This window comes from Hevea brasiliensis, chromosome 7 (genome assembly GCF_030052815.1).
Source record: "Hevea brasiliensis isolate MT/VB/25A 57/8 chromosome 7, ASM3005281v1, whole genome shotgun sequence".
NCBI lineage: Eukaryota > Viridiplantae > Streptophyta > Magnoliopsida > Malpighiales > Euphorbiaceae > Hevea > Hevea brasiliensis.
This window is the reverse complement of record NC_079499.1, coordinates 89370272-89397399: the sequence shown is the minus strand read 5'-3', so window position 1 is coordinate 89397399 and position 27128 is coordinate 89370272. Positions and strand designations below refer to the sequence as shown.

Genomic DNA, 27128 nt, shown 5'->3' with positions numbered 1-27128 from the left:
AGTCCCCCAACTGAAGCATCCACTTTCATGCTTAGTTTATCCATTTTTTTGAGTCAAAACTTCAAATTTTGCATTAAACATGCTCATCGCATCTAACTTAAAGATACCAATAGGTGGCTTCCTTGCTTCATTCCTTTCAGAACTTCATTGATAGTTATTTTATGTAATCTTGTCCAATGTTGAATAAGCTTCATCTTTTGATTTCTCCAAAAGATCACCTTCAAAGGATTCATCCATTGTACTTCTGATAGCTAGGAAAGCACCATTATAGAAATGCTGAACAAGCATACATTTGGGAATTCCATAATGTGGACATCTCCTTTGAAGATCCTTGTATCTCTCCCATTCTTCATGAAGACTCTCATCATCCATTGGTCAAAAAGAAGTCATCTCATTCCTCAATTTAGCAGTCTTGCTTGGAGGGAAATATTGAGCTAAGAAAGCTTGAGATAACTCCTTCCATGTATTGATAGAACTCAAAGGTAAAGAATGTATCCACTCTCTAGCACGATCCTTCAAAGAGAAAGGAAACAATCTCATTATCTAAAATTTGAACATTTATATTATTAGACATTATACATATAATGCAAGATATTATGTTTCATTTTACTTTTGTAGCTCCAAAAAAATAAGAGAAGTTATACTTTTGCCCAATATTTTGTCTACACTAAAGTTCCAAGGCCTTAAAACGAAACTTCCATCACTTGATTATGAAGGAAAAATTTTCTCAACCGATCGACGAAAGTAGGGAATCTAATAGCTGCTATGTTACTGGGGACATACCTTTTTTTCAACAATGGATTAAAAAATCTAGGATGCCAGAAAAGTGTTGCTTCCAAAACTAACCAATCAATTTACAATTACGAAATTGCTCTTACATCAACAAATAAATATGAATGAGTGTCGTGTCTTCAATTTTTACTTTTACGAAAAAAGTAAGAGAAACACTTTTCAAATGTCGAAAAAACTTCACAAGCACGTTAATATCGGATGAGACCAGCCAAATCAACGGTGCTAAGTTATGCAACCTTGGAGGACCTTCTCATTGGTATCCAAAAGCAAAACTAAAAAGATCCTCAATGACAATGAGTTGCTTATAACATGTCCTTTTTGTATGATAAATATTGAGACATTTAAGTTCAAATAAACTTTGCCATGAAATAGATCATTCTAATTTTTATATATTGATTTAATTTAATATGTCAACATTGATATGTGCTTCAAACATCATTTACAAGCATACATAGCAACATTGATATTGAAACATCTATGCTCATACTCTTTGCCATGAAATAGATCATTCTAATTTTCGACATTGATTATACCCGTGCATCGTGTGGGCATTTACCTATTTTTTAGATAGGAGTAGTGTGAAGCAGCTGCTAATGACGCCACGTAGATAGCAAACAGATCATTCACTTGCTTCTTCTCACGTGAAAACAGGCTCCATGGCAACGATGCAAATTCGCGTTTAATAGTTATGAATTTTATAAGTTTGAGTGTTTAATAGGTTAAAATTTTAATTCAAGGATTAAAGAGGTTACAAGACAGGAGTGTATGTATGTATATGGTCTATCATAAGTACTTGAAACCAAGGTTTAATTCGATCCGATCATTAAACCAGTGAAAGCAGAGGGCTAAGTATGCTTGAAACAGTATAAAAGGTGTTGGCCTGATGGTATTGACCTGAGCAAGAACATTCAAAGGTGTTGGCCCTGAATAGTGCACAAGTGTAAGTGGCCTGATAGTTCTGACCTGACCAGGAACATATCAAAGGATCTACCACCTATTTATCAATTGGTAAGACGGGAATTTCAAATATTGTTGACACGGGTTAGCATTAAAGGGTCAGAAGATGTGAGGTTTGATATGCTAGAGTGTATCATAAGGAGGCTGAGACTTATATGTTAGAAAGTTTTTGCAGGATTGCTTGTTGCCATTGCAGGTAAAAAGAAAAGAAAAGCAGAAGAGGGACCTTTTAAATTACAGTTGTGACAATATTAGGTTTCCTGAATAACTTCATTGCGCAAAGAGCTAAGTTTTCCGTTGGCTTTATCATCATGGACCTTTGGAAAGTATGGATTGAAATTCTGTGTTGGGCTTTCGCAATGGTGAACTCCAGCTTGATTTGTCAAAAAATGGCTAAGCCTTACTTGACTTTTTGCTGGGCTCGATATTTATGGCCTTCTCTTCTTTTGTTTCCATGAGATGTAGGACTTGGTTCTTCCAACGCTCCACTGTGCAAATCCATCAGTCTTTTCAAACTGGGCTTGTCACTTGCAACCTGTGCCATAGTCTTTTCAGCGTAGCTATACCTCCCTCCCAATTCTGCCACGTTTTTCTTAGTTACTTTCCTGTCTAAGCTGTCAGTTTCAAACAAGAAAACCATGAGGAAACTGAGCAGAAACATATCCACAAGGAAGAAAAACCTTCTAAAGCTAATGGCAAATAAGGAGCTTGAAGTTATGAAAATTGCAATCAGTAATGGTAAACTCTAACATCTACAGAAGTGTATTCTTAATATTTAGATTATGTTATCATTTTATTGACTTCAAAACAAGCTTATCAGAGGGAGTTTCTAAGAAATGAACCTCAGTTGGCCCCAGTTTTAACCCTTATGTTTTAAGGTCCACATTATTGAAAAATGGGCATTAAAAAAATGTAGTCTTATTTGGTAAGTATTTGGGTTGAAATCAAAGAATAACCAACAATAGAAAAAGACTTTTAGAATGGTATCTTCAAAGTCTATTGTTTTTTTTAGTTCATAAAATATTGCATATATAGTGGTAATCCTGACCTAAACAGTTGAGAAAATTTGCAGAAGAATTTTAACCACTTGCTGCAGTGCAATTTAAGATGAAACCATTTGAGAAATCTGAAGTGAAACTGATTTATCACTAAGGAAAAAGTCCTCAGATGCTGATATTTTAGGTACCTAGAGATAAATTTACCTAATATTAGTTTTTCTTGAGACATTGATTTGGCATTAATCAGAGGGTGGTACTGATACCAACCAGAGTCCTTTGGTGTGGGCACATCACTAAAAACTGACTAATTGGGTTACCTGTTCTGTCCTACCCTCGTATAGGGTCACCTCATAACACACGCACACACACAGAGAGAGCCATCCATCCACTTCCAAACACACACACATGGAGGGAGGCATCTTTTTGCATGCGCAAAGGTCAAGTATGACATGTAATGGGATTGGATTCAGTTATTCAACTAATATAGATCTTCTTAAGGGTACAAATGATATACAAAGTTTCCATGTCACAACATTTCTGAAATACTGACAATATAATTTTGCCATACAATCCTGGATATTACCTAAAAAAAGAAAAATAAAAGAAAGAACTAATGCAGAAAAGTCTAAAAAAGAAAAAGAGAACTTGTAATTGTTGTGAAAGCATTCATTTTATATAGCTTTCTCTCAAGAGCTCCTGCTGAACTGGTACCCTGAGATGTTGGATGATTCCCAGTTCAGTGAAGTGGTCAAGATTCTTGAGAGAGACTCTGTGATCTCATCCATGGATGGGCGATCTGCTGGATTTTTATTCAAGCAACTATCAATCAATCTCATCACAAGAACAGTGAGCTCCAAAGGATAATTCCCTTGCATGGAAGGATCAATGAATTTCCTCAGAATCTCCTGTCCATCTTCCTTGGAAAGAACATCATTTAACACGTCTGATAAGTTCATATTTTCCTGTGTGTATAAAGCAGCAACCTCTTTCCCAGAAACTATCTCCAACATAACAACCCCAAATGCATAGACATCAAGCTTTGTGGAGACCAGACCATGTTCCAAGTACTCAGGAGCCATGTAACCTTTTGTTCCAACAATATGCCTTGTCAAGGCAAATTCTGCTGACCTTGCCTTGGCAAGATTTGCAATCTTAGCCCTGAAATTGCTATCAAGAAGAACATTACTACTTTTTATATCCTTGTGGACATGAGAAGGACTAGTAAAATTGTGTAGATAGTTAAGCCCTGTGGCCACATCCAAAGCAATCTGTACTCTCTGCGTCCAATTTAGGAACTTCCCATCATTGTTGGCGCTATAAATCCAATCACTCAAGGGTCCTTTTGCAGCATAGTCGTAAACTAGATACCAATTCCCTTCACGGAAACAAACACCAGAGAGTCGAACAAGATTAAAATGGTTAATCTTGTTTAATAATTCTATCTCCTTTGTCACATCACCATTCACTTTCTTAATGGCAGCGTAGTCACCATTAATTAAGCCACGATAAACAGATCCGCTAATCCAACAACTGGGACTGAAATTATCGGTTGCAGTTTGCAGTTCTTTGAAACTGTAAACTTTAATGGATTGAGCTATGCTAAATATGCTCTCCAAGAAGTCCTGAGATTCTTCATCCAACTTCTTCTTGACGGGTTTCTCAATAGCCTCGACGCTTTCAGGGACGGTAATCGGATCAGATCTATTCTTATTTTTACGAAACATTGCAAAGAAAATAATGATGCCAAGGACTGTGATAAGGGCAATTCCTCCAAGAACCCCAACGACGACATAAACCCATGTTTTATCGGAGCTTTTTTTGGAGTTAGGAGATGGTGATGAAGGAGGCGGTGGTGAAGCTGGAGGCGGAGGTGGTGATATTGTTTGAGTACTCGATGGTGGGTTTTCCAGGGGAATCAAAAGCGTAGTGAAGGGATAAATGACGGCATTCTGCTCGCTAAGCCCATTAGCTTCAAGGCTCCTCCCAGTATCCCCACCAAATTTTACACTAACAGCTGAAACTGTATCTCCCCAAGTGACTAGGTAACTTAACAGATACTTGATACCTACACCAGTTTGGTTTTTGGTGGGGCAAGCACACCTCAGAGGAATGTTCAGCTTTTCACCAGCAAATATATCAGTGGTTTGCCTTCTGTTTTGATCCTGGACAGCTTGACAGTTTGAGAGGCCCTGATAGGTATTATTAGCAATCAAGAAAGGCGAGTCTTCTGCCTGGACAACATAAGATGTGTTAGCCTGAGAGTAGTTACCTGAACATGAACAGTTGACAGGAACTAGCACCAACTTGTTTGTATCAAATGATGCAGCCTCAGAAACTGAGTTTATTGCAGAGAGCTGAGATGGGTCAGAGTTCAAGAGGGTAGAGATGGAAGCAACAGTGTTATAAGGAGGTTGGGATCTGAAGGTGAGGTAAGCCTGGCAAGTCCTGTTTAGGCCATTGCAGGAGTATCCAAGAACGGAATCGCCTGTATTGGAACAATTTGTTGTGGCTTTTCCCTCATAAAGCTGCTGGGCATGAATCAAAGGACAGAAAACAAGAACAGACAGAATAAAAAGGGGGACAACAGAAGAGAATATCATTTTAAATTGGGAAGATAAGATCTAATGTTGTCAATGGCATACATATGTACTCAAGGAGAGCAGGCGGACTGTATTTGGAACTGGCCTTTTCTGAGAAGCATGATTATTAGTTGGCACATAGATTGAATCTGTGACAGGGAAGTTTCTTGGAACTGAGGAATAGAAAACATTACACCGTTGACTACATCACATTCGTCGCTATCAGTATACCCACTTGAATATCTCAATCTTTTTTTAACAGAATTAGATTAATGGAAAGGAGGCTTGAATATCCATCAACCGTATGAAACATTCAAAGCCCGAAAAGTGCCTGAAAGTTAAATATTTGGTGCGAAGACAATCAAATCCCTAGCTGGATTTTACATGGAGAAAGTTGTTCAACACTGACTTTAACAAATGTATATGGTGACAAGGAATCACGGGAAGTGGACCTTCACCTCCCCAATAAACTAATTAAACGCATTATAAAACTACTTCTTCAATATATAAATAAGTAAATGTAATTTACTATTTAATCCCTGAGTTTTGTTATATTAATACCTTTATTCCTCTATTTTGAAAAATATGCTAAAATATCTCTAACGTTTGGTTCCATTTTCAATTTTATCCTTCTATCACACTCCCATCTTTTCTATCTCTTTTTTGTTTCTCTCTCTCTTTTTCTAACCTTTTACTTTCTCTCTCTTTAGTTATCTTTCCCATGTTTCCCTCCCCGTCTCTCTTGCTTGTCTGAAAAAATTACATACAAAAGTGGAAAAAAAAAAAGTGTAACTGTAAAGTAGTAAATTGTACATCCCAAAAAACATGCAATGCTTTACAAGAATTTAATGTTGCCACACCAATACTTTTTGTTCACATTTATTTCTTATTGAAGATTTAAATATTGTTATACTCTTAAAAGAGAATGAAAACGATGAATAATTGAAGGAATTTATTAGTGCCATGAAAGAAAAATAACTATTATTTTTAAGAAATTCCTTCAACTTTCCGTGTTTCTTTTGTCTTTGACCTTAGAGTATTATGGTTGCTTAGGAATAAAAATAGATGTTCTTAAATTTTCTTAAGAGACAAGGCAATTAGTTGTAGATATGTACAAGCTTATTGTGCAACTTGTTCAACCGTAAGCCATGTGAACAAATTTCACCAACCATTACTTAACTTAAGTGATTGTTTCATTATTACTATTCAATCTGTAACTTAAATATTGTTTCATTATTACTATTCAATCTGTAACTTAAATATCCATAACTTAAATTTGAGTAAACCTAAAATCTTAATGCTCAAGAAAGATTTCACAAGTTTACTGGTTAACTTGGTAAAGACCATAAAAAATAATTTCTCTTTCCTCTCCATCTCTTTCCCAGTTTTGTTCTCACTCATTCTCTCTCCTCTCTCTCATTTTACCTCTTTCTACTACAACAATTTCCTTCTCTTTCAAAATTTTCTCTAAATTTCTCCTCAATGAAAAAACAAGACCCAATTTCATAAATTATTCTTCAATCATTAGTAACACTTACCCGTCCTTTATGTTTCTCACATAGAAGTGACTCTCTCTACTTCTGCTAACCTCAACATTGCCAAGGTCCTGAGCCTCGAGATTGAGGTGATTGCATTGAATGAGGTTGTTGTCATGGAGTAGGATTCTGAGACTTAAAACCGGAAGAGTTCACTGGGAAACTAGAATTGTTGTTATCAAATTGAAATATGTGTGCAGGCTTACCGCAATTACCTTGCTTTTGGTAAGGTTGCTTGCTATTGGTTCCTTTGTGAGCATGGTTTGCTCTGATTGGAGTGGGATCAAGATTGGGACCGATTTGTTCCAGATACAGCTCATGAGCCAGCAGCTTGTCTTAGAGTTCATCGAATGATATAACAGTGTCTCTAGCATGAATTGCTGCAGCAATATCATGAAATTCAGTGCCAACTCCACTGAGAACATGAACCACAAGATCCACATCAGCAACAGGACTTCCACACAAGGATCGTTCTTCTGTAATAGACTTGACGAATTGAAGATATTCAGAAATAGGACGTGAGTCTCTCTTTGCCTTGGATAGCTTTTCACGCAAGGACAGAATCCGAGTAGCTGATTTGTTTGTACCCCACTTGCAGCTTGGTCCATGCCTCTGCTGAGATCTTGGCATCTACAATGGTGTTCATTATAGAAAAGTTGACAGAAGCAATTATGGCTACCAAGATTAACTGATCTTGACAATCCTAAAATTCATAATCAGGATTTAAAATTTGTAGGCCATCCTTCTCAATGGTGGCAGGAGGTGGTTTAATGGCACCGAAAACATAACTCATGAGGTTATGTCCTCAGAGTAAAGGGGCGATTTGGGCTCTCCAAGTGGAGTAGTTCTGAGTATTAAGCTTCAAAGGTAGTTGGGAGCCATTGATAGGAACCAACATTTTTCCAGAAGAGTGAGTGATATTACTTCTGTTGGCAGAAGCCATGAAAAAATAAATTAAGGTTAGCTAGAAGTGATTTGGATCACTACTCTGATACCATGTAAACAATTTGCAGAAAGAATTGAATCTTAAACTTGTATTATAGGTATTTATAGATATAGGATATGATTAGGTACAATAAGATCCTATAAGCAAGTAAATTAAAATTTGAATGAATATATCTGGTAAGTAACATCAAGAAGAATTTGAACCAGTTAAAGTGGTTGTGATAGAGTTTCTAGAATTATTATCCTTTAGTTGTTCTTCATTTGATTTGGAAATCGAATAGGAATATCCTTAACAGATTTGGCTTTCGATTCTTATTGATCTTCTGAATTGTGATTGTTGAGTTAGTACCAAAAATTGTTGAGTTGGTACTTATGCTTCACTAGGCTCACCTTCTTTGCTTGGTTGTTGACACACACCAGTTTGCTAAGAATTTTAAGCTACATCTCATTCAGCATCATTGTCATCGTCTAAATCTCTAGTTTCATCCTAACTCAACTGGATTTGAGCAAACTTTAGCTCATCTTTAAAAACATCTGAGTCTGGTAATATCTCCTTTTCTGAGGACCACAAAGACACTTCATCGAACACCATTTTTTGAGATTTGTAGCACCTTCCAATTGTAGGATCACAACATTTCCACCCTTTCCTTTGGCTATCATATCCCACAAAGATACATCTACCAACTTTCTTATTAATCTTGGCACGTAAATGGTCAGGTACAAATACATAGCATACGCATCCAAATACTAAAAAATAACTAACTATAGGTTTCATGTCCATAATTTCTCAAAGGGACAAAGAAAATATAACCTTTGTTGAGGGAGTCTATTGATCACAAAGGCTGCAATGCTTATTGCTTCTACCAAAATCTTCCAGGTATGTTCTTTGCATGAAGCATACTTCAACAAATTTTTATAAAATGTTGGTTCTTTTCTTTCACTCCGCTACACTATTTTGTTGTGGTGTGTTTGCACAAGTGAACTGATGACGTATTCAGCATTCTTATAGATACTAGGAAAACTCTTCTGAGCTATACTCTCCCCTATTGTTAGTGTAGGCGCAGAAATTGGTTACCAACTTCTGCTTTAATAACCTTTTTGAACTCTTTAAACTTTGAAAATGTGTTAGATTTTTCTTTTAAAAGAAAACCCAGACATACCTAGAAAAGTCATCAATAAAAATTATCATATATTTCATCCCACCAATTGATGGCTGCCTAACAGGTCCAAACACATCACAGTGTATTAACTTTAATGGTTTCTTTGCTTAAAACTTGGACTCTTCATATGGTAACTGATATGCTTTACCATACTGACACCCTGCACAAACTGTCTGTTCTTACTTCAAGTTAGGGAAGTCCCTTAAGCATTGACTTGTTTATCATCACACTTAGTTTGGAGTAGCTAATGTGACTTAACCACATATGCCATAAATCTGCTGTCTCATTCCATTTAGTCTTTTCTACATATGCAGACTCTATTGACATCACATAAATTGATTCTAATCTTCGTACCTTCACTATTGGATTTATTGAATTCTTGAGATCACGATACACCTTCACATCTTGTGGGCCAAACAAAACAAAGTGACTTGATGATGTTAATTGTGCTACTGAAAGCAAATTTTTCTTCATACCTGGGACATGGTAGACATTTTGAAGTGACATCTAGTTAGCACTATATTAGGGAAAAACTATCATCTTACCGATATGAGCTATCGATAACTTAGAATTGTTGGCTGTCACCACCACACGGCTTCCTTTGTATTCTAACAAGCTCTGTAACTTTTCTTTATCACCTGTCATATGATTTGAGGAGCCTGAGTCAACGATCCAATCATTCTCATAATCAATCTATTCAGATGTTGTTACTGTGAGAGCTAACTCCTCCACTTCAACAAAGAATGCTGCAACGTCCTAATCATCTTCCCTTTTCTCCTTTGTATTGGAAGTAGCAGCGTTGCTTTCCATGGACCTTTTCGTGGATGAACAATCTTTTTCCATGTGACCCTTCTTCCCATAATTGTAGCACTTCCCTTCAAACCTTTTACTGTTGCCATGATTATTTGAAGCTCCTCCTGAATGAGAACTCCTCTCACCTTGATGTCTTTTTACCTTATCATCATTCCTTTTAGATCCACTAGTGGCATGCTGCTTGTTATTCCTTCTGCTTTTATTGATGTAGAGTGGTTCCTCCTCACCCTTCAATGAGACTCCTCCCATTTGCTTAGCCATGGCTTTTTGACCAGTAACTAAACTTTTAAACTCAATAAGTGATGGTTGATTTGGCCATCGCTGTACTGCAGTAATGATGCCTCTAAATTTAAGTCTTAAACCATGGATGATTATTTTTTTCATCTTGGTTTCCACTAGTTGTGACAACCCTTACCCGTGTACAGTATACCCGAGTAAGTAATGCCACACGGTGTACTGGCACACTCTAATATACCTTACTTAATTTGTGTTATGCTTTTGAAGCTAATTTATAAAATATGATTTATTTAAGCCATTTATCAAAATTATTATTTATTTGGGGTTCCGAAAATTTTAAAGAAAATCCGGCGGAGTACCGGCTAAAAATGGAGAAAACAGTTCTTCGGAACTTGTTAAAAACACTTCCAAATAATTTCCAAACAATTCCAACTTCAATTTATCAACAAAATCTCAACATTAAGATCTCAACAACATTTCAATTCCAGTTCTCAATCATCCATCACATGTGATGATCACATATAAATCACAAGTAAACATTTACATTTCCATTCACAAGTACAATTTTCATAATTTACATAAACATCAATATACATTACACAAGTTTAATTACATATGAGAAAAACAAAGTTAAGTTACAAAATGTCAAAATGACACCTAATGTCCTACCAATGCACTGCAGAAGTTGAGGTGACAAGGACACTGTGCAAAACTGCAGGATGGACTCACCCAGTCTGTGGTCTACTGGGCTCACGATCGGAATCTCCAGTACCTACGCATGGCAAAAGCAACGCGCTAAGCAATAATGCTTAGTGGTGCAATAATATAATAAAAGGAAATAGCAAGAAAATAAATGTGTATGCTTTCTTTGTTTGGTATTGGTATATTCATTATTTCATTAACGTTGTTCACTTTTATTCATTTGGTTGCCCCAAGTAACCTACACTAGATGACTGGACTGGATAATGGGTAAACTGGCACTGGGTACCTAGTACCTCGGGCCGTCACACCATCGGTCACATATGCATCTCGGTGTGCAGAAGCGGCTAACAAGTCAGAATAATATCAGGCACGAGGCCAAATCTCAATACAAAGTCAGAATGGCTAAAAGCCATGAAATCACGGAATGTCATATTGCCATGTGCAGTACTGCTAACTGGACCCTATTGGCATGCCAAACTATCCAAACCAATCTTGTTAGGTATACTAGGGCATTTGAAACTTTTAAATTCTTCAATTTGTGAATTTCATGTTTTGGTGTTACTATTCACCTCATTGGTCAACAAAAATGTTGACTTTTGGATAGAAAATATGTACATTGACTTTGGCACTCCCAACATACCACATTTTGTGTTTAAAACTTGTTGGCATTAAGTGTTAATACCATTTCAAAGTGTAAACCTACACAAGCAGAATTTTCAGTTTTGGTGAGTCAATTTCACTGTTCCATTGGACACTGTTACTGTGGAAATTTGAAGAAATGTAAAACATGAAAGTTGTTCCTTATTTTGTCTAGTTGAATTTCCTTTTTTGAATCACTCCATTTGGAGTTTTGTAGCTCCAGATATGGCTCAAAAACCACAGCTGGCCGGATTGCCAATCTGCAGAATTGACCATATCTACAGTAACAGGAACAGTAACTAGAGTCACTTGGTTGGATGGGTTCTGGCCATAATTTGGGGTAGGTTCCTTCATGAAAGTTGTTTTTCTAAATCTTAACTTGTTGCTGTAAAAATTTCAGGTCAATTTACCAAATCTACAGTGAGTTATGGCCAAATGAACAGTTACTGTTCATTTGGTCAATTCTGTAGAATCAGTTGCAGGGTGTCCGGATTGGGCCCAAGTTTTGGTCCTCTTGCTTTGGTCTTTTGGGCATGGTTTCTTCAGCAAAAATGTGCCATTATAAGCCTAGTTTCATGTCCAATTGGCCAAACACCAATTGGACCAACACAGCCAAAGTTATTGCTGTGTAATTGGACTGAGATCTCAGTCCATTGCTGCTGTCCTAGGGCAGATTTCATCTTCACTTTACCATACTATTTTTCAGTTCTAATTATGGTCAACTTACCTAAAATGGTCACTAATTGACCATTAAAATGTGCTCTAACAATTTCCCAAGCCAAGCCAATTTTTCACTCTTCAAAACCCTAGTTCCATTATAGGTTTTCACAACACCTTAATTATTAGCTCCTTCAATAATCACATACACACATGGTTTAAACTTAATCTATAGCCCACTTTAAGTCCATCAAAACAATCAAAATAATTCCTTCACAAGGGCTGCCAAAAATTCATAGTATGTGTACACATAATTCTTGTTCATTTTAGTTACAATTCTTACTCAATTCAAGTTGCAAATCATGAAAATAAGGAGTTTTAAGTATCTAATGCACTAACCTTGATTAGGGCAGATTTTTCCTCACTCAAAACTTCACTTTCCTTCACTTTCTAGGCTGCCAAAAGCTTGTTTAAGGTGTAGGGTAAAATTTTAATGAAGTGAGGTTAGGATTTTATGGTGAAACAAGGTAGGAATTTGAGCTTGCTTGATTGAACTTCAATGGAGGGTGGAAGGGAGAGGTTTCGGCTGCACTAGAGGAGAGAGGGATGGCTGCTGGTTTTTGGTCTTCTTTAGTCTTTATTTATCTCTTTAATTTGTTAGTCAAATGGGTGCTTAATTGTGATTGGTTGGTAATTATAAATGACATCACCATGATGTCATAAATAGCCATTTTTCCTCAATTTCTTTTCTTTCCTCCACTACTCATTTTCAATTTAATTTCTAGTAATTTTTATTCATATTTTATGTCATATTAATTATTTACTCAACTGGACAAGTCGGCCAAAAATCACCTCCGAAGGTGAAATGACCAAAATGCCCTCCGTTTGGCTTAACGGGTCAAAATTGGTTGTACCGATTGAAAAATTTTTCAAGGTATTTTCTTGGCATTCTAATGCCATAGGAACCTCAATGACCCTTCTCTGGAGTCCCAAAAATTATTTTATAATTTTTCCCTCGGGTCTAGGGCTCCTCGTTGCGAGAACCGCAACTTCCCTCCGGTTACCCATCGCTTGGGCACCGGCTCGTTTGACTTGGTTGTATTTTATTTCTAAAATTTTTACTAAGTGTTTCTTATTAATATTTGAGTTAATTATGGTCCCTCTCTTAAGTTTAATTATTTTTTTCCGGACGTTCTAGCTGTCCAGACCGACACCGGTCACCGGAACAGTAGGATGTACGGAGTGGTTACCGGGAGGGTGTTACAACTCTTCCCCTCTAATTTAAATTTCGTCCTCGAAATTTACCTGATGCAAACAGTTGAGGGAACTATTGCCTCATCGTTTCTTCACTTTCCCAAGTTGCCTCCTTGGTGTTGTGGTGCCTCCAGAGCACTTTCACCAATGGAATCTGCTTGTTCCTTAATTCTTTTACTTCCCGAGCTAGGATCCGTAGAGGTTCTTCCTCATATGTCAAATCCGGCTGTATTTCAATTTCTTCTCTGGAGATGACATGTGAAGGATCTGAGCGATATCTTCTGAGCATAGACACGTGAAACACATTGTGGATCTTGTCCAGCTCTGGTGGTAAAGCTAGCCTATAGGCCACTGGACCCACACGTTCAATGATTTCATATGGGCCAATGAACCTAGGGCTCAACTTACCTTTCCTTCCAAACCTCAATACCTTCTTCCATGGTGATACCTTGAGGAACACTTTGTCGCCAACCCCATATTCTATTTCTTTTCTCTTCAAGTCGGCATAGGATTTCTGTCTGTCTGAGGCAACCTTGAGATTGGCTTTAATTAGTTTCACTTTCTCCTCGATCTGTTTCACGTGTGCAGCCCTACCGATTTGTCTTCACCCAATTCAGTCCGGACTGCTGAGTTCTACATTTTCTCCCATACGATTACTTCATATGGGGCCATTTGAATGCTAGCTTGGTAGCTATTGTTGTATGGAAATTACGCGATGGGAGGTATCTATCCCAACTTCCCTCAAACTCAATGACACAACTCCTCAGCATATCCTCAAGGACCTGACATATATTTCATGTTATTGTTATCATTTCAATTCAATATTTGTATCAATTTCATTGGTTTCAATTGTTTACATAGATTACTCTTTCTGATTGCCAATCCGGCTGAGGATGGAAAGATGTGCTGAAGTGGAGTTGTGTACCCAAGGATTCTTGCTACTTATTCCAAAATCTCGATGTAAACCTTGGGTCTCGATCGGATATGATGGAAAGTGGAATTCCATGCGATCTAACTATCTCAGCGATATACAATTCTGCTAACTTCTCCAGTGAGTAGTCAGTCCTAACTGGCAGAAAGTGTGTTGACTTGGTCAATCTATCCACTATTACCCATGCTGCATCATGTTTCTTTCGGGTGAGAGGTAGACCACTTACAAAATCCATGGTGACCGATCCCACTTCCATTCGGTATGCGTATAGGATGTAGCAAACCCGATGTAACTTGATGTTCTGCGTTGAACTGCTGATATGTCAAGAATTTAGTCACTTAGTCAGCTATGTCTTTTTTCATACCGTGCCACCAATCTGAAGCTTGGATCATGATACATCTTTGTACTTCACAGGTGCATAGCATATACACTAGTGTGCGCCTCTTTCAGAATCTGGCCTTCACTTCCCCATCTTACCGTACACAGTCTTTCTTTGTAATACAGACACCCATCTGCTTTTATCTCATAGTCAGTTGCTTTTCCTTCTGGGATTTTGCTCATAATGGCCGTTAACTTTCCATCTGCCTTTTGCCCATCTAAAATATGTTGTAGCAGGTTTGGCCTCACTTGCAACTCAGCCAAAATAGTTCCATCTCGAATCAAAGTTAGACGGGCATTCAATGATCTCAAAGCTGTGATGGACTTTCTGCTTAAAGCATCAGCAACTACATTTGCCTTCCCAGGATGATAGTCAATCACACAATCATAGTCCTTCAGGAACTCAATCCATCGCCTCTGTCTAAGGTTGAGCTCCCTCTGAGTTGGCAAATATTTTAGACTCTTGTGGTCTGTGTAAATGTAGCACTTTTCACCATACAAGTAATGCCTCCATATCTTCAGTGTGAAGATAATTGCTGCGAGCTCTAGATCATGGGTAGGGTAGTTCTGTTCATGTGGCCTTAGCTGCCTGGAAGCATAGGCGATCACTTTCCCCTCTTGCATCAATACACACCCTAACCCATTATGTGAGGCATCACTGTAGACCACGAAGTCCTTTCCTGACACTGGCTGTGTTAACACTGTTGCATCTGTCAACATAGCCTTCAACTTCTCAAAAGCTGGTGCGACACTTGTCATTCCAGTCAAATCTGATATTCTTGTGTAACAACTTGGTCATTGGAGCAGCTATTAGGGAAAATCCCTTCACAAATCTTCTGTAATACCCAGCTAGCCCCAAGAAGCTTCTGACCTCAGTTGTATTCCTAGGAGGCTTCCATTCCATCACTGCTTCTATTTTCTTGGGATCCACTCTAATCCCATCAGCTGACACTATGTGTCCAAGGAATGCAATCTCATTCAGCCAAAAGTCACACTTGGACAACTTAGCATACAGCTTCTTTTCTCTCAGGGTTTGCAGAACAATCCTCAAATGCTCATCATGTTCTTCCCTGGTCTCGGAATACACCAAAATATCAACAATAAAGACCACTACGAACCGATCTAAGTGTGGATGGAAGATATGGTTCATAAGGTCCATGAATGCCGCTGGTGCATTTGTTAAGCCAAAGGGCATCACTAGGAACTCATAATGCCCATATCGGGTCCTGAATGCAGTCTTTGGCACATCTGCATCCTTCACCCTCAACTGATGATATCCTGATCTAAGATCAATCTTGGAAAACACTCCTGCTCCCTTCAACTGATCAAACAGATCATCAATTCTAGGCAACGGATATTTGTTCTTCACAGTCACTTTATTCAACTGCCGGTAAACGATGCATAGTCTCAAAGTCCCATCCTTCTTTTTCACAAGCGATCGAGCTCCCCATGGTGACACATCAGGCGTATGAACCCCTTATCAAGCATCTCTTGCATCTGATTTTTCAACTCCCTATATTCAGTGGGTGCCATCCTATTAGGAGCTATGGAAATGGGTGCTTTGTACGGTGTCTCAATAGCAAATTCAACTTCCCTTTCTGGTGGCAAACCAGGCAACTCTTCAGGAAACACCTCTGGGAGGTCTCTCACTGTGGGTATGTCACTCAGGTTTGGCTTAGCCTGCCTACTATCCACCACATGTGCTAGGTAGGCTTCACAGCCTTTTCTCATTATTCTTCTTGCAACAGTGGCTGAGATGACATTGGACAAGAAATCTGTCCTTTCACCCACAACTGTAATTTCATTACCCTTAGGAGTTTTCAAAGAAATTCTCTTCAATTTGCAATCAACTATTGCCTGATGACGTGATAACCAATCCATTCCCAATATCACGTCAAACTCATGGAAGGGCAACTCAATTAGGTCTGCCAAGAATCCATACCCCTGAATCCTTAACGGGCAACCCTTGTATACTTTGTTCACTACCACACTGTGACCCAATGGATTAGTGACCAGAATGTCTTGGTCACTCTCCCCTACTAGTATCCCCCTTTCTACGGGTAAGTTGATGCAGATGTATGAATGAGTGGATCCTGGATCCACCAATGCATGCACAGGTGTAGTGTAGAGGGAGAACGTACCCCTGATGACGTCCGGGGCATCTTGCTCCTCCTGAGCTCTCAAGGCATAATTTACGGCGGTGGTACATTGGCCTCTCTGCTGGCTCAGATGCAGGCCTCTGAGATGGTCCCACAGCTTCGGATTTACCAGACCTTCTACCCCTTGGTGGTGCAGGAGCAGGTCTGTCTGCTTGTGTTGGAGCAGCTGTAGTAGTTCTGCGTGGACAGTTCTGCGTGGACAGTTCTTCAACTGATGCTCTGTTGACCCACACCTCAAGCAGGCACCAGTTACTCTCCAACATTCCCCCTTGTGCCATTTCAGGCAATGCGGACATGCAGAAGATGTTGGGGCTGGTCCCCTGAACCCCATCCCTGGAGAGCTGCCCACTGATGGTGTGGACTGACCTCTCCTAGGGGTGAACTGTGGCCTGGGCCCTGAGGTGACCACGACCACAGTGGTGAGCTGAACTCTGTGCAGGAGGACCCTTGAACTTCTTCCCAAATGCAGGAGATGAGCTGGACTGACCCGGTCCCCTCTTCTGCTGTCTTTCCCTTCTGGTTTGCTCACTGATTCTTACTTTTTCCACCTTTATTGCAGCTTCCACTAACTTAGTAAATTCTGTGATTCCCAAGGCAGTGAGCTGGATCTTGATGTTGTCATTTAGTCCCTCTTCAAATCTCTTGCACCTTTCAGCTTCATTAGGGACTATCTCCCTTCCATAATGGCTTAATCGAACAAACTCCTTCTCATATTCGGCCATCGGTGTCTGCCTCGGGTTAATAAACTCTCTTCTTCTCTCTTCCGGATATCTGAGTACCCACATATTTCTTCTTTAATTCTGATATAAAGAAGTCCGAAGTTATAGCTTCCATTTGCACTTCACTTTGGACACGGTGTCCCACCACTCATATACATCATCTTGCAAAGAAAGATATGGCGGCTTCGAGTTTTGCTCTGGAGTGCAGTGGAGTTGTTTTAGGACTCTACCTATTCTGTTCAACCAATTCTCGGCTGCAACAGAGTCATCTTCTCTCTTGCCATAGAAGTCCACAGCTCCAAACTTTCTTAGCCTTTCCAGGTATGATTTCTGCTGTGGAGCTGGTGGTGGTGGTGGTGGTGCTGGCATTACCCCGGCCATTTGTCTGAAGAAGTAGGCCATTTGTTGGAACATGGCCTGTGGAGGCTGAGCAGGCTCACACTGGTGTGAGCAGATTCTCTCATGCCCCCAGTCTCAGCTGCTGCAGGTGGAGCATGACTCTCCACTTCCTCCTCAACGGCTCTCTGAGATGAAGGATCCATATCCTATTCAAAATAAGAAAGATAAACAGATCTGTGTTAGTGTCACCTCGACTCTTACAAATGCAATGCATGGTATGGACTCAATCTAGGCCCAAAAATGCCTAAACCGTGCCCTGATACCACTAAATGTGACACCCCTTACCCGTGTACAGTATACCCGAGTAAGTAATACCACACGGTGTACTGGCACACTCTAATATACCTTACTTAATTTGTGTCATGCTTTTGAAGCTAATTTATAAAATATGATTTTTTTAAGCCATTTATCAAAATTATTATTTATTTGGGGTTCAAAAAATTTTAAAGAAAATCCGGCGGAGTACCGGCTAAAAATGGAGAAAACAGTTCTTCGGAACCTGTTAAAAACACGTCCAAATAATTTCCAAACAATTCCAACTTCAATTTATCAACAAAATCTCAACATTAAGATCTCAACAACATTTCAATTCCAGTTCTCAATCATCCATCACATGTGATGATCACATATAAATCACAAGTAAACATTTACATTTCCATTCACAAGTACAATTTTCATAATTTACATAAACATCAATATACATTACACAAGTTTAATTACATATGAGAAAAACAAAGTTAAGTTACAAAATGTCAAAATGACACCTAATGTCCTACCAATGCACTGTAGAAGTTGAGGTGACAAGGATCGTGCGAATCTGCAGGATGGACTCACCCGATCGTGGTCTCACCGGGCTCACGATCTGGATCTTCAGTACCTACGCGTGGCAAAAGCAACGCGCTAAGCAATAATGCTTAGTGGTGCAATAATATAATAAAAGGAAATAGCAAGAAAATAAATGTGTATGCTTTCTTTATTTGGTATTGGTATATTCATTATTTCATTAACGTTGTTCACTTTTATTCATTTGGTTGCCCCAAGTAACATACACGGATATTTGGATGGATAACAGGTAAAGCGCCTTTGGGTACCTAGTACCTCGGGCCGTCACACCATCGGTCACATATGCATCTCCCGGTGTGTAACAGAATAGCTAACAAGCTGTAAATAATATCAGGCACGAGGCCAAATCTCAATACAAAGTCAGAATGGCTAAAAGCCATGAAATCACGGAATGGCATATTGCCATGTGCAGTACTGCTAACTGGACCCTATTGGCATGCCAAACTATCCAAACCAATCTTGTTAGGTATACTAGGGCATTTGAAACTTTTAAATTCTTCAATTTGTGAATTTCAAGTTTTGGTGTTACTATTCACCTCATTGGTCAACAAAAATGTTGACTTTTGGATAGAAAATATGTACATTGACTTTGGCACTCCCAACATACCACATTTTGTGTTTAAAACTTGTTGGCATTAAGTGTTAATACCATTTCAAAGTGTAAACCAACACAAGCAGAATTTTCAGTTTTGGTGAGTCAATTTCACTGTTCCATTGGACACTGTTACTGTGGAAATTTGAAGAAATGTAAAACATGAAAGTTGTTCCTTATTTTGTCTAGTTGAATTTCCTTTTTTGAATCACTCTATTTGGAGTTTTGTAGCTCCAGATATGGCTCAAAAACCACAGCTGGCCGGATTGCCAATCTGCAGAATTGACCATATCTACAGTAACAGGAACAGTAACTAGAGTCACTTGGTTGGATGGGTTTTGGCCATAATTTGGGGTAGGTTCCTTCATGAAAGTTGTTTTTCTATGTCTTAACTTGTTGCTGTAAAAATTTCAGGTCAATTTACCAAATCTACAGTGAGTTATGGCCAAATGAACAGTTACTGTTCATTTGGTCAATTCTGCAGAATCAGTTGCAGGGTGTCCGGATTGGGCCCAAGTTTTGGTCCTCTTGCTTTGGTCTTTTGGGCATGGTTTCTTCAGCAAAAATGTGCCATTATAAGCCTAGTTTCATATCCAATTGGCCAAACACCAATTGGACCAACACAGCCAAAGTTATGGCTGTGTAATTGGACTAAAATCTCAGTCCATTGCTACTGTCCTAGGGCAGATTTCACCTTCACTTTACCATACTATTTTTCAGTTCTAATTATGGTCAACTTACCTAAAATGGTCACTAATTGACCATTAAAATGTGCTCTAACAATTTCCCAAGCCAAGCCAATTTTTCACTCTTCAAAACCCTAGTTCCATTATAAGTTTTCACAACACCTTAATTATTAGCTCCTTCAATAATCACATACACACATGGTTTAAACTTGATCTATAGCCCACTTTAAGTCCATCAAAACAATCAAAATAATTCCTTCACAAGGGCTGCCAAAAATTCATAATATGTGTACACATAATTCTTGTTCATTTTAGTTACAATTCTTACTCAATTCAAGCTGCAAATCATGAAAATAAGGAGTTTTAAGTATCTAATGCACTAACCTTGATTAGGGTAGATTTTTCCTCACTCAAAACTTCACTTTCCTTCACTTTCTAGGCTGCCAAAAGCTTGTTTAAGGTGTAGGGTAAAATTTTAATGAAGTGAGGTTAGGATTTTATGGTGAAACAAGGTAGGAATTTGAGCTTGCTTGATTGAACTTCAATGGAGGGTGGAAGGGAGAGGTTTCGGCTGCACTAGAGGAGAGAGAGATGGCTGCTGGTTTTTTGGTCTTCTTTAGTCTTTATTTATCTCTTTAATTTGTTAGTCAAATGGGTGCTTAATTGTGATTGGTTGGTAATTATAAATGACATCACCATGATGTCATAAATAGCCCTTTTTCCTCAATTTCTTTTCTTTCCTCCACTACTCATTTTCAATTTAATTTCTAGTAATGTTTATTCATATTTTATGTCATATTAATTATTTACTCAACTGGACAAGTCGGCCAAAAATCACCTCCGAAGGCGAAATGACCAAAATGCCCTCCGTTTGGCTTAACGGGTCAAAATTGGCTGTACCGATTGAAAAATTTTTCTAGGTATTTTCTTGGCATTCTAATGCCATAGGAACCTCAATGACCCTTCTCTGGAGTCCCAAAAATTATTTTATAATTTTTCCCTTGGGTCTAGGGCTCCTCGTTGCGAGAACCGTAACTTCCCTCCGATTACCCATCGCTTGGGCACCGGCTCGTTTGACTTGGTTGTATTTTATTTCTAAAATTTTTACTAAGTGTTTCTTATTAATATTTGAGTTAATTATGGTCCCTCTCTTAAGTTTAATTATTTTTTTCCGGACGTTCTAGCTGTCCGGACCGACACCGGTCACCGGAACAGTAGGATGTACGGAGTGGTTACCGGGAGGGTGTTACACTAGTCGAAGCTATTAGATCTAGTTCTGATATTTGACGAAATATTGACTTCACATTATGAAAGTACTAGGCAACCATCATATCACATTGTGCCATTGACAATAACTCACTTTATAAAAGTTATAGCCTTGTGTTGTTCTTATTTGAGAAAAGTGTAGCCAATTGTCTCAAGCTTCTTTTGGTGTTTTAGCATCTTGGATGTGCTCCAACATGTCTTCTTCGATTGTAGTCTTTAGAGCAAATATTGCTTTGCTTGCTTTTACCTTCTGCTTCTATAAGGCACCATTTGCATCCTCTACCTCTGCTTGTACAAGTTTGCTTCCACTGATGACCTCCCACAGTTATTGGTCTTGCATGTAGGACGTCATGCACGTTGCTTATATGTTGTAATTTTAGTTATTGAGCCTTTTGATTCCCCTAACGACTTGAAGATCACTTATTTTATCAGCAAAGAAACCTTTCACCAATTTGCTAGCTAATATGACTCTAATACCAAAAATTATTGAACACAACAAGCCCCTTCTTTAAAGCTCTCAACAAAAACAAAATACACTTAGGAATGAACCATTTTTCTACATACCATTAGGCTGGTGTTGTAAGCTTTAACACTATGGTCATATAAGGTACTAGGATTCTTAGTTGGGTGAGTGTTTTTTAACCAATTGCAAGATGGGCAACGCCATGGAAACTTATTTTGTATTGATGTTATTGGAGCAAGATTAACTTTTAAAGCTTGGCAAACTATAAGGAAGTGAGCATTAGTTCGATAAAGAAACTTCCTTTGAACCAAGCTTAAAGGTTTAAAGTTCTTTTATTTACAACGAAGAAGAAAGAAACTTCCACAGAGCAAAAATGGTAACTAGAATAGTGGATCTCTGGTCTAAAGTTGTTCTTTGGCACAATGCCCTCATCTATATTTTTAGAATCGAGGCATTTTAACTCTTAGAGGTATACTTCAAAGGTTAGTGCAGAATAACAAGGATGGAGCCATGGTTTTTTATTTAATTTGAAGCTACAATTAGAGATCTAAGAAGGGGGAGTTGTGTATCCAGCTATTAGGCTTATCTGTTTTAAGATTTCACAAGCCATCTATGGTGGTAAATGCCTATATGTAGATTATATAGATATAAATGGAGATCTAGCTAAAAAGCATTGTTTGAAGCTTCACATTGATGGCGCTTGCATTGTTAATGCAGCATTTGCACTTGGAGTTCCTGTGCACAGGCTTGTTCAAGTTGCGTATTCAATTTTGTAAACATTAGGAGGTGGGATAAGATAGTTTGGTATCCTTTGTGCTGCTGCTTTAATTGCTATGCAAGAGAATGTTGGGAAGCTTAAGAATTATCACAGGTGGTAGAGGAACTGAACCAGATTAAAGGATTAAGAGTGCATGTCGCTACTGTAGAATCCAATATTTTGTATTTGGACATAAAGGAGAGTTTAAAATTTACTGCATAAAATCTATGCATGTGCTTGGAACAAATTTATGGCTAGACAAGAATTGTCTAGTAAGGAAGACTAGGTTATGTTCTTGTTTTGTAGTTTTTAAAGGATAGCTATAAATTTGTCATTTGATTGCCCAGGTGTAAATGTAGATGGGTTTACCTTTTTGGGTTGTTTTATTTCATGCTGTGAGGTTTCTTCTCTTTTTTTGCCTCATTTGTGCAGGGGTGGCAATGCATTATGTTATATGCTCCTTCAATAAGTAATTTTGCTTATGAAAAAAAAAAAAGGAAAAAAGAAAAGGTGTTGGGATTCTTCTTGTTGTTATGTTTTCTCAATTTGGAGTTAGAGTTTAATCTCTTTCCTAAATCGCTTGGTGGATGGTCCCTCTCATTTCTTCCCTCAAATCATTAGGCAGCTAGGTTACCTTGATCATACCTTTTGCTTATTTGGCAGCATTTTTTCACGAAGCAATTTTATCACCTTATTGGTTTCCAAGTTTAGGAGTTCATTGTACTTTTATTCTTTGAAGGATTTCGGGATCGCCTATTTTCATTTTTTGCTTATGCACTGTTTTGGGCCTTTGATTCATATGGAGATCATTAGTAGCTTCATATTTGGACTCGCTTATTTTTAAGATTTTGGCTCTTCCATTCGTGGATCATTTAGTCTTATAGTTCACATCTTCCTTTATGAACTTGGGGGATCTTTGGTTGGAGATTTTCATCGCATTGTTGTAATGGTTCTATTTTAAGTTTAGCTATTCACTTTTTTGCTATATGGGTTTTTCTTTCTTTTCTTCTAGGATTTGGTCTTGTTTGGGTAATGGGTTAGTATTCTTTGTCTTTAAGTTTTTCCCTTTTCTCATTCATCTTTATCAATAAAATTATATGCTCATAAAAATAAAAAAATAAAAAAATAAACTCGTGTCACCTTTATGCATTAGAGGTTTTATTTAGTAATACTAAGTCACATGCTCCCTCTCTCACACAGAGATTGTACTCACTCTCCATAATATATAGGATAACTATAAATATATGATTATTTAGTGCACTTAGAGCATTTTGTTAAATTTCCTTCTATTATAATATTAGAGAGAGGAAAATCATTATGAATCGTTGAATCTTAATTCGATCAATTGTTATAAACCATTGAATCTGAATTCGATTAACTATCACTTTACTAATAATCTATTTTGTTTCATTTATTTTCATAAAAAAAAAATTTATTTAGTCTATAAGATTTGTTACTAGTCAAACTTTTTATTTTAAAAGTTATATTAATTAATTAAGTAATCTAATTTTGTTAACAAATTATTATTTTTAGCATATTTTAGAATTAATGGTAAGTTAGATTATAAAATTACCCTCATTTATATTCCTCTCCCCCTCCTTTTTCCAAACCTAAGAACCAATCAATCCCTCTTCCTCATTGATGCATACATTTTGCATAGTCATTTAGGTCTAATTTCATAGCTATTTTATTCTATTATTAGTTATTTTTAGCTAATTTCATTAGTTAATTAGTTAGTTTTCCATAATTGTCGATTTTGGATTAATTTGTATCTTTTACTTTGTTTTGTAGGAAAAATGGTGTTTTTGAAGGACTGAAGAGAAATTTTGCCATTGAGGAGTGACTTCTACAGCCAAAGATGTCAAAAACAAGTTTTCAAACTGAAATATGCATTGATCAAATTGTGCATAACTTGCCGCATAAGCTATGCAGATCTGCATAAGGAGAAAAATCACTGTTCCAGAACCAACCGAAATGTGCATAAGGAGACTGCATAGCTTATGCACATTCTCGCCTCCCTTATGCACTTTCACGGAATTTTGCATAGCCTATGCACCAAGTCATGCAGTTTCGCATAAGTGAACCAGAATCAGCCAGCGCATAAGGGATCGCATAACTTATGTAGTCCACTTATGCAATCCCATAAAGAGTTCATTAATGAAGATTCCCTGATTCCCTGATAATTCCTCCTAGAACATACCATTTTAGGGCTCCATGTCAGAAAAATGCTATAAATAGTCTCATTTTCCCATTTTAGAAGTGAGACAAGGAGCAGAAAAAGGAAAGAAGAGGAGAGGCAGAATTTGAGGAGTCACTTTCACCTTCCACACCATTTTCAACCAAGATTTGCATATTTCTTTCTTTCCTTACATTTTTCTACATTTCTAGTGTTTAATTTCTTATTCCTTAGCTTAGATTAAAGCTTTATTTCCATTTAAACTCAATATATCTTGTAAGCATTATGGATAGTGAGTAGTTTTATTTTGATTATGGAGTAAGGGTTGTAATATTTGAGATATTTTGTGGATTTTGATTGGGTAATCCATATTTTGTGGTCTTAATGAGTTTTATTCATTTCTTGTGTGCTTAATGACATGCTTAGTGTGGGATCCCATTAAGTGATGTTCTTAATCCATGGTTGAAGCACGGAAAGGAGAAGGCCCTGTGATAAATAATCAAGAAATTGGACTTAATTAACTTAGACCTAGAAATAGGCTAAGGATTAAGAGGATTCACAGATTAATTAAAGAACTTAATGGGTCTTAATTAACTCTAAGTCCACGAAAGTCGGATTAGATTGATTAAGGCACTCTTTGTCTCACTCGAAAGGGAATTCAAAGGATTTAAGAATTAATCTCCTTGAAACCCATTAGTTTCACAAGATTGGATAACCAATTTAAAATCCCAAAATAGCTCGAATATGAAATCCCGAACTCCGGAATCGCCTTTTTACCATTGTTAATTTCTAATCGAATTTAATTACTTGCCATTTTGAATATTGCCATACTTGAACTTGCTTATTTCAATTTGATGCAATTTTAGTTTAATTAATACATTGTTGAATAGATTATTAATTTTGCATACATAGATTTCACATTCTCAATACCCATCAATTCATCACTTTAATTTCAAAAATATTTCAATTTACTCAACTTTTTATATCAAAAATTCAATCATTAACACAACTCCTGGTGGGATCGATATCTTTTCTATACTACTTGTACGACCCGTGCACTTGCGGTAGGGACGCATCAAGTTTTTAGCGCCGTTGCCGGGGAGTTGTTTGTTTAAGATTGAATTCTTGATTATTTTAGTTGTTTATAGTTTTATCTTTGTTATATTTTCATTTTGTGTTTGTTTGTTCTTTTTCAGGTACTTTTAATCTTTTATGAGAAGAGCTAGAAGCACAAGTGATACATCCTTATTGTTTGATCCTGAAATTGAGAAATTTTGTAAGGCCAACAAGAAAGAAACCAGAAAAAGAAAAGAAGCCTTGAGAGAAACTGAATTAGAAGAAGTCATGGCTGATGAAAGAATTAGAATCGGTGGTAATGCTGGAAATGGTCAAAACAATGAAGATGCAGCCCATGGCGAAGAAGTTGTTAATGCTAATCTGCCTAGGGGAAGTATGATGGATCATGCTTTTCCTCGTTTTGATGACTTGAGAGAGAGCATAGCAAGACCAAGAATTGATGCAAATAGTTACAAGATGGATTTTGGAGTTCTTCAAATGATTCAAAATTCTCAATTTGGAGGACATCCTTCTGAAAATCCACACACACATCTGAAGAAATTTGCTATGATTTGTGATATACAAAAACAACCTGGAGTGTCTGATGATGTAGCAAGATTGAAGCTATTCCCGTTCTCTTTGAAAGATAGAGCATTGGATTGGCTTGACTCTTTACCTCACAACTCCATTACAAATTGGGAGCAACTTACTGATGCATTTCTTGCACAATATTTTCCACCTGGAAAAACTCAAGAACTGAGGAATCAAATGATAGCTTTCAGACCAAGAGAAGATGAAACTCTCTATGAGTCATGGATGAGATGGAAGGAATTAGAGAGACAATGCCCACATCATGCCATTCCGAAATGGATGATAAACCAGAATTTTTACACAAATGTCACTCTTGCAATTAGAGGGATTATTGATGCTCAAACAGGAGAAGAATTTATTATGAAGCATGAAGATGAAGCTTATGAGCTATTGGAGAAAATTGCAAAGAATACTCATCTTTGGAGTAGTCCAAGAGGACCAGCTCCAACTCAAAAAAGGCAAGCTGCTGGAATGTATGATCTTGATCCATTCAACATGATTAATGCAAAATTTGATGCACTTACAAATGTCCTTGCTAAGAAGATGGAAGATTTGAGTATGTTGGTTAGTTCATCATCATCATCTGGAAGTTCACAACAAGTGGCTTATGCAGAGGGAACTACCAGCTGTGGAGTAGATTATGGAGAACAAGCTGCATATGTTAGTAATTATGGAAACAAGAAAATGGGGAATCCTTATTCTCAAACTTACAATCCAAATTGGAGGAATCATCCCAACTTTTTATGGGGAAATCAGCAAAGTCAAGTTCCAAATCAGAATTTTCAACCACAACAGCAGCAAGGAGTTCCATATCAGCAAAATAGGCAACCATTGCCTAATTTTC

The 27128-nt window shown here is 37.7% G+C and overlaps 1 protein-coding gene, 2 non-coding genes and 1 pseudogene across 3 annotated transcripts; 2 read left to right on the top strand and 2 right to left on the bottom strand.

The window, feature by feature from the left end:
• Positions 1-298: 298 nt before the first annotated feature.
• On the top strand, positions 299-405 carry LOC131181954 (small nucleolar RNA R71). Its single transcript, XR_009150424.1, has one exon. It is a non-coding gene; the product is annotated as a small nucleolar RNA R71 (small nucleolar RNA).
• Positions 406-3192: 2787 nt separating this feature from the next.
• LOC110671059 (lysM domain receptor-like kinase 4) lies at positions 3193-5703 on the bottom strand. Its single transcript, XM_021833431.2, has one exon. The coding sequence runs from the start codon at positions 5345-5347 to the stop codon at positions 3434-3436; it is 1914 nt and encodes a 637-aa protein (XP_021689123.2). The 5' UTR covers positions 5348-5703; the 3' UTR covers positions 3193-3433.
• Positions 5704-22077: 16374 nt separating this feature from the next.
• LOC110658674 (probable low-specificity L-threonine aldolase 2) lies at positions 22078-22719 on the top strand (annotated as a pseudogene).
• Positions 22720-26446: 3727 nt separating this feature from the next.
• Positions 26447-26553, bottom strand: LOC131181845 (small nucleolar RNA R71). The gene has a single exon (XR_009150321.1). It is a non-coding gene; the product is annotated as a small nucleolar RNA R71 (small nucleolar RNA).
• Positions 26554-27128: the final 575 nt, after the last annotated feature.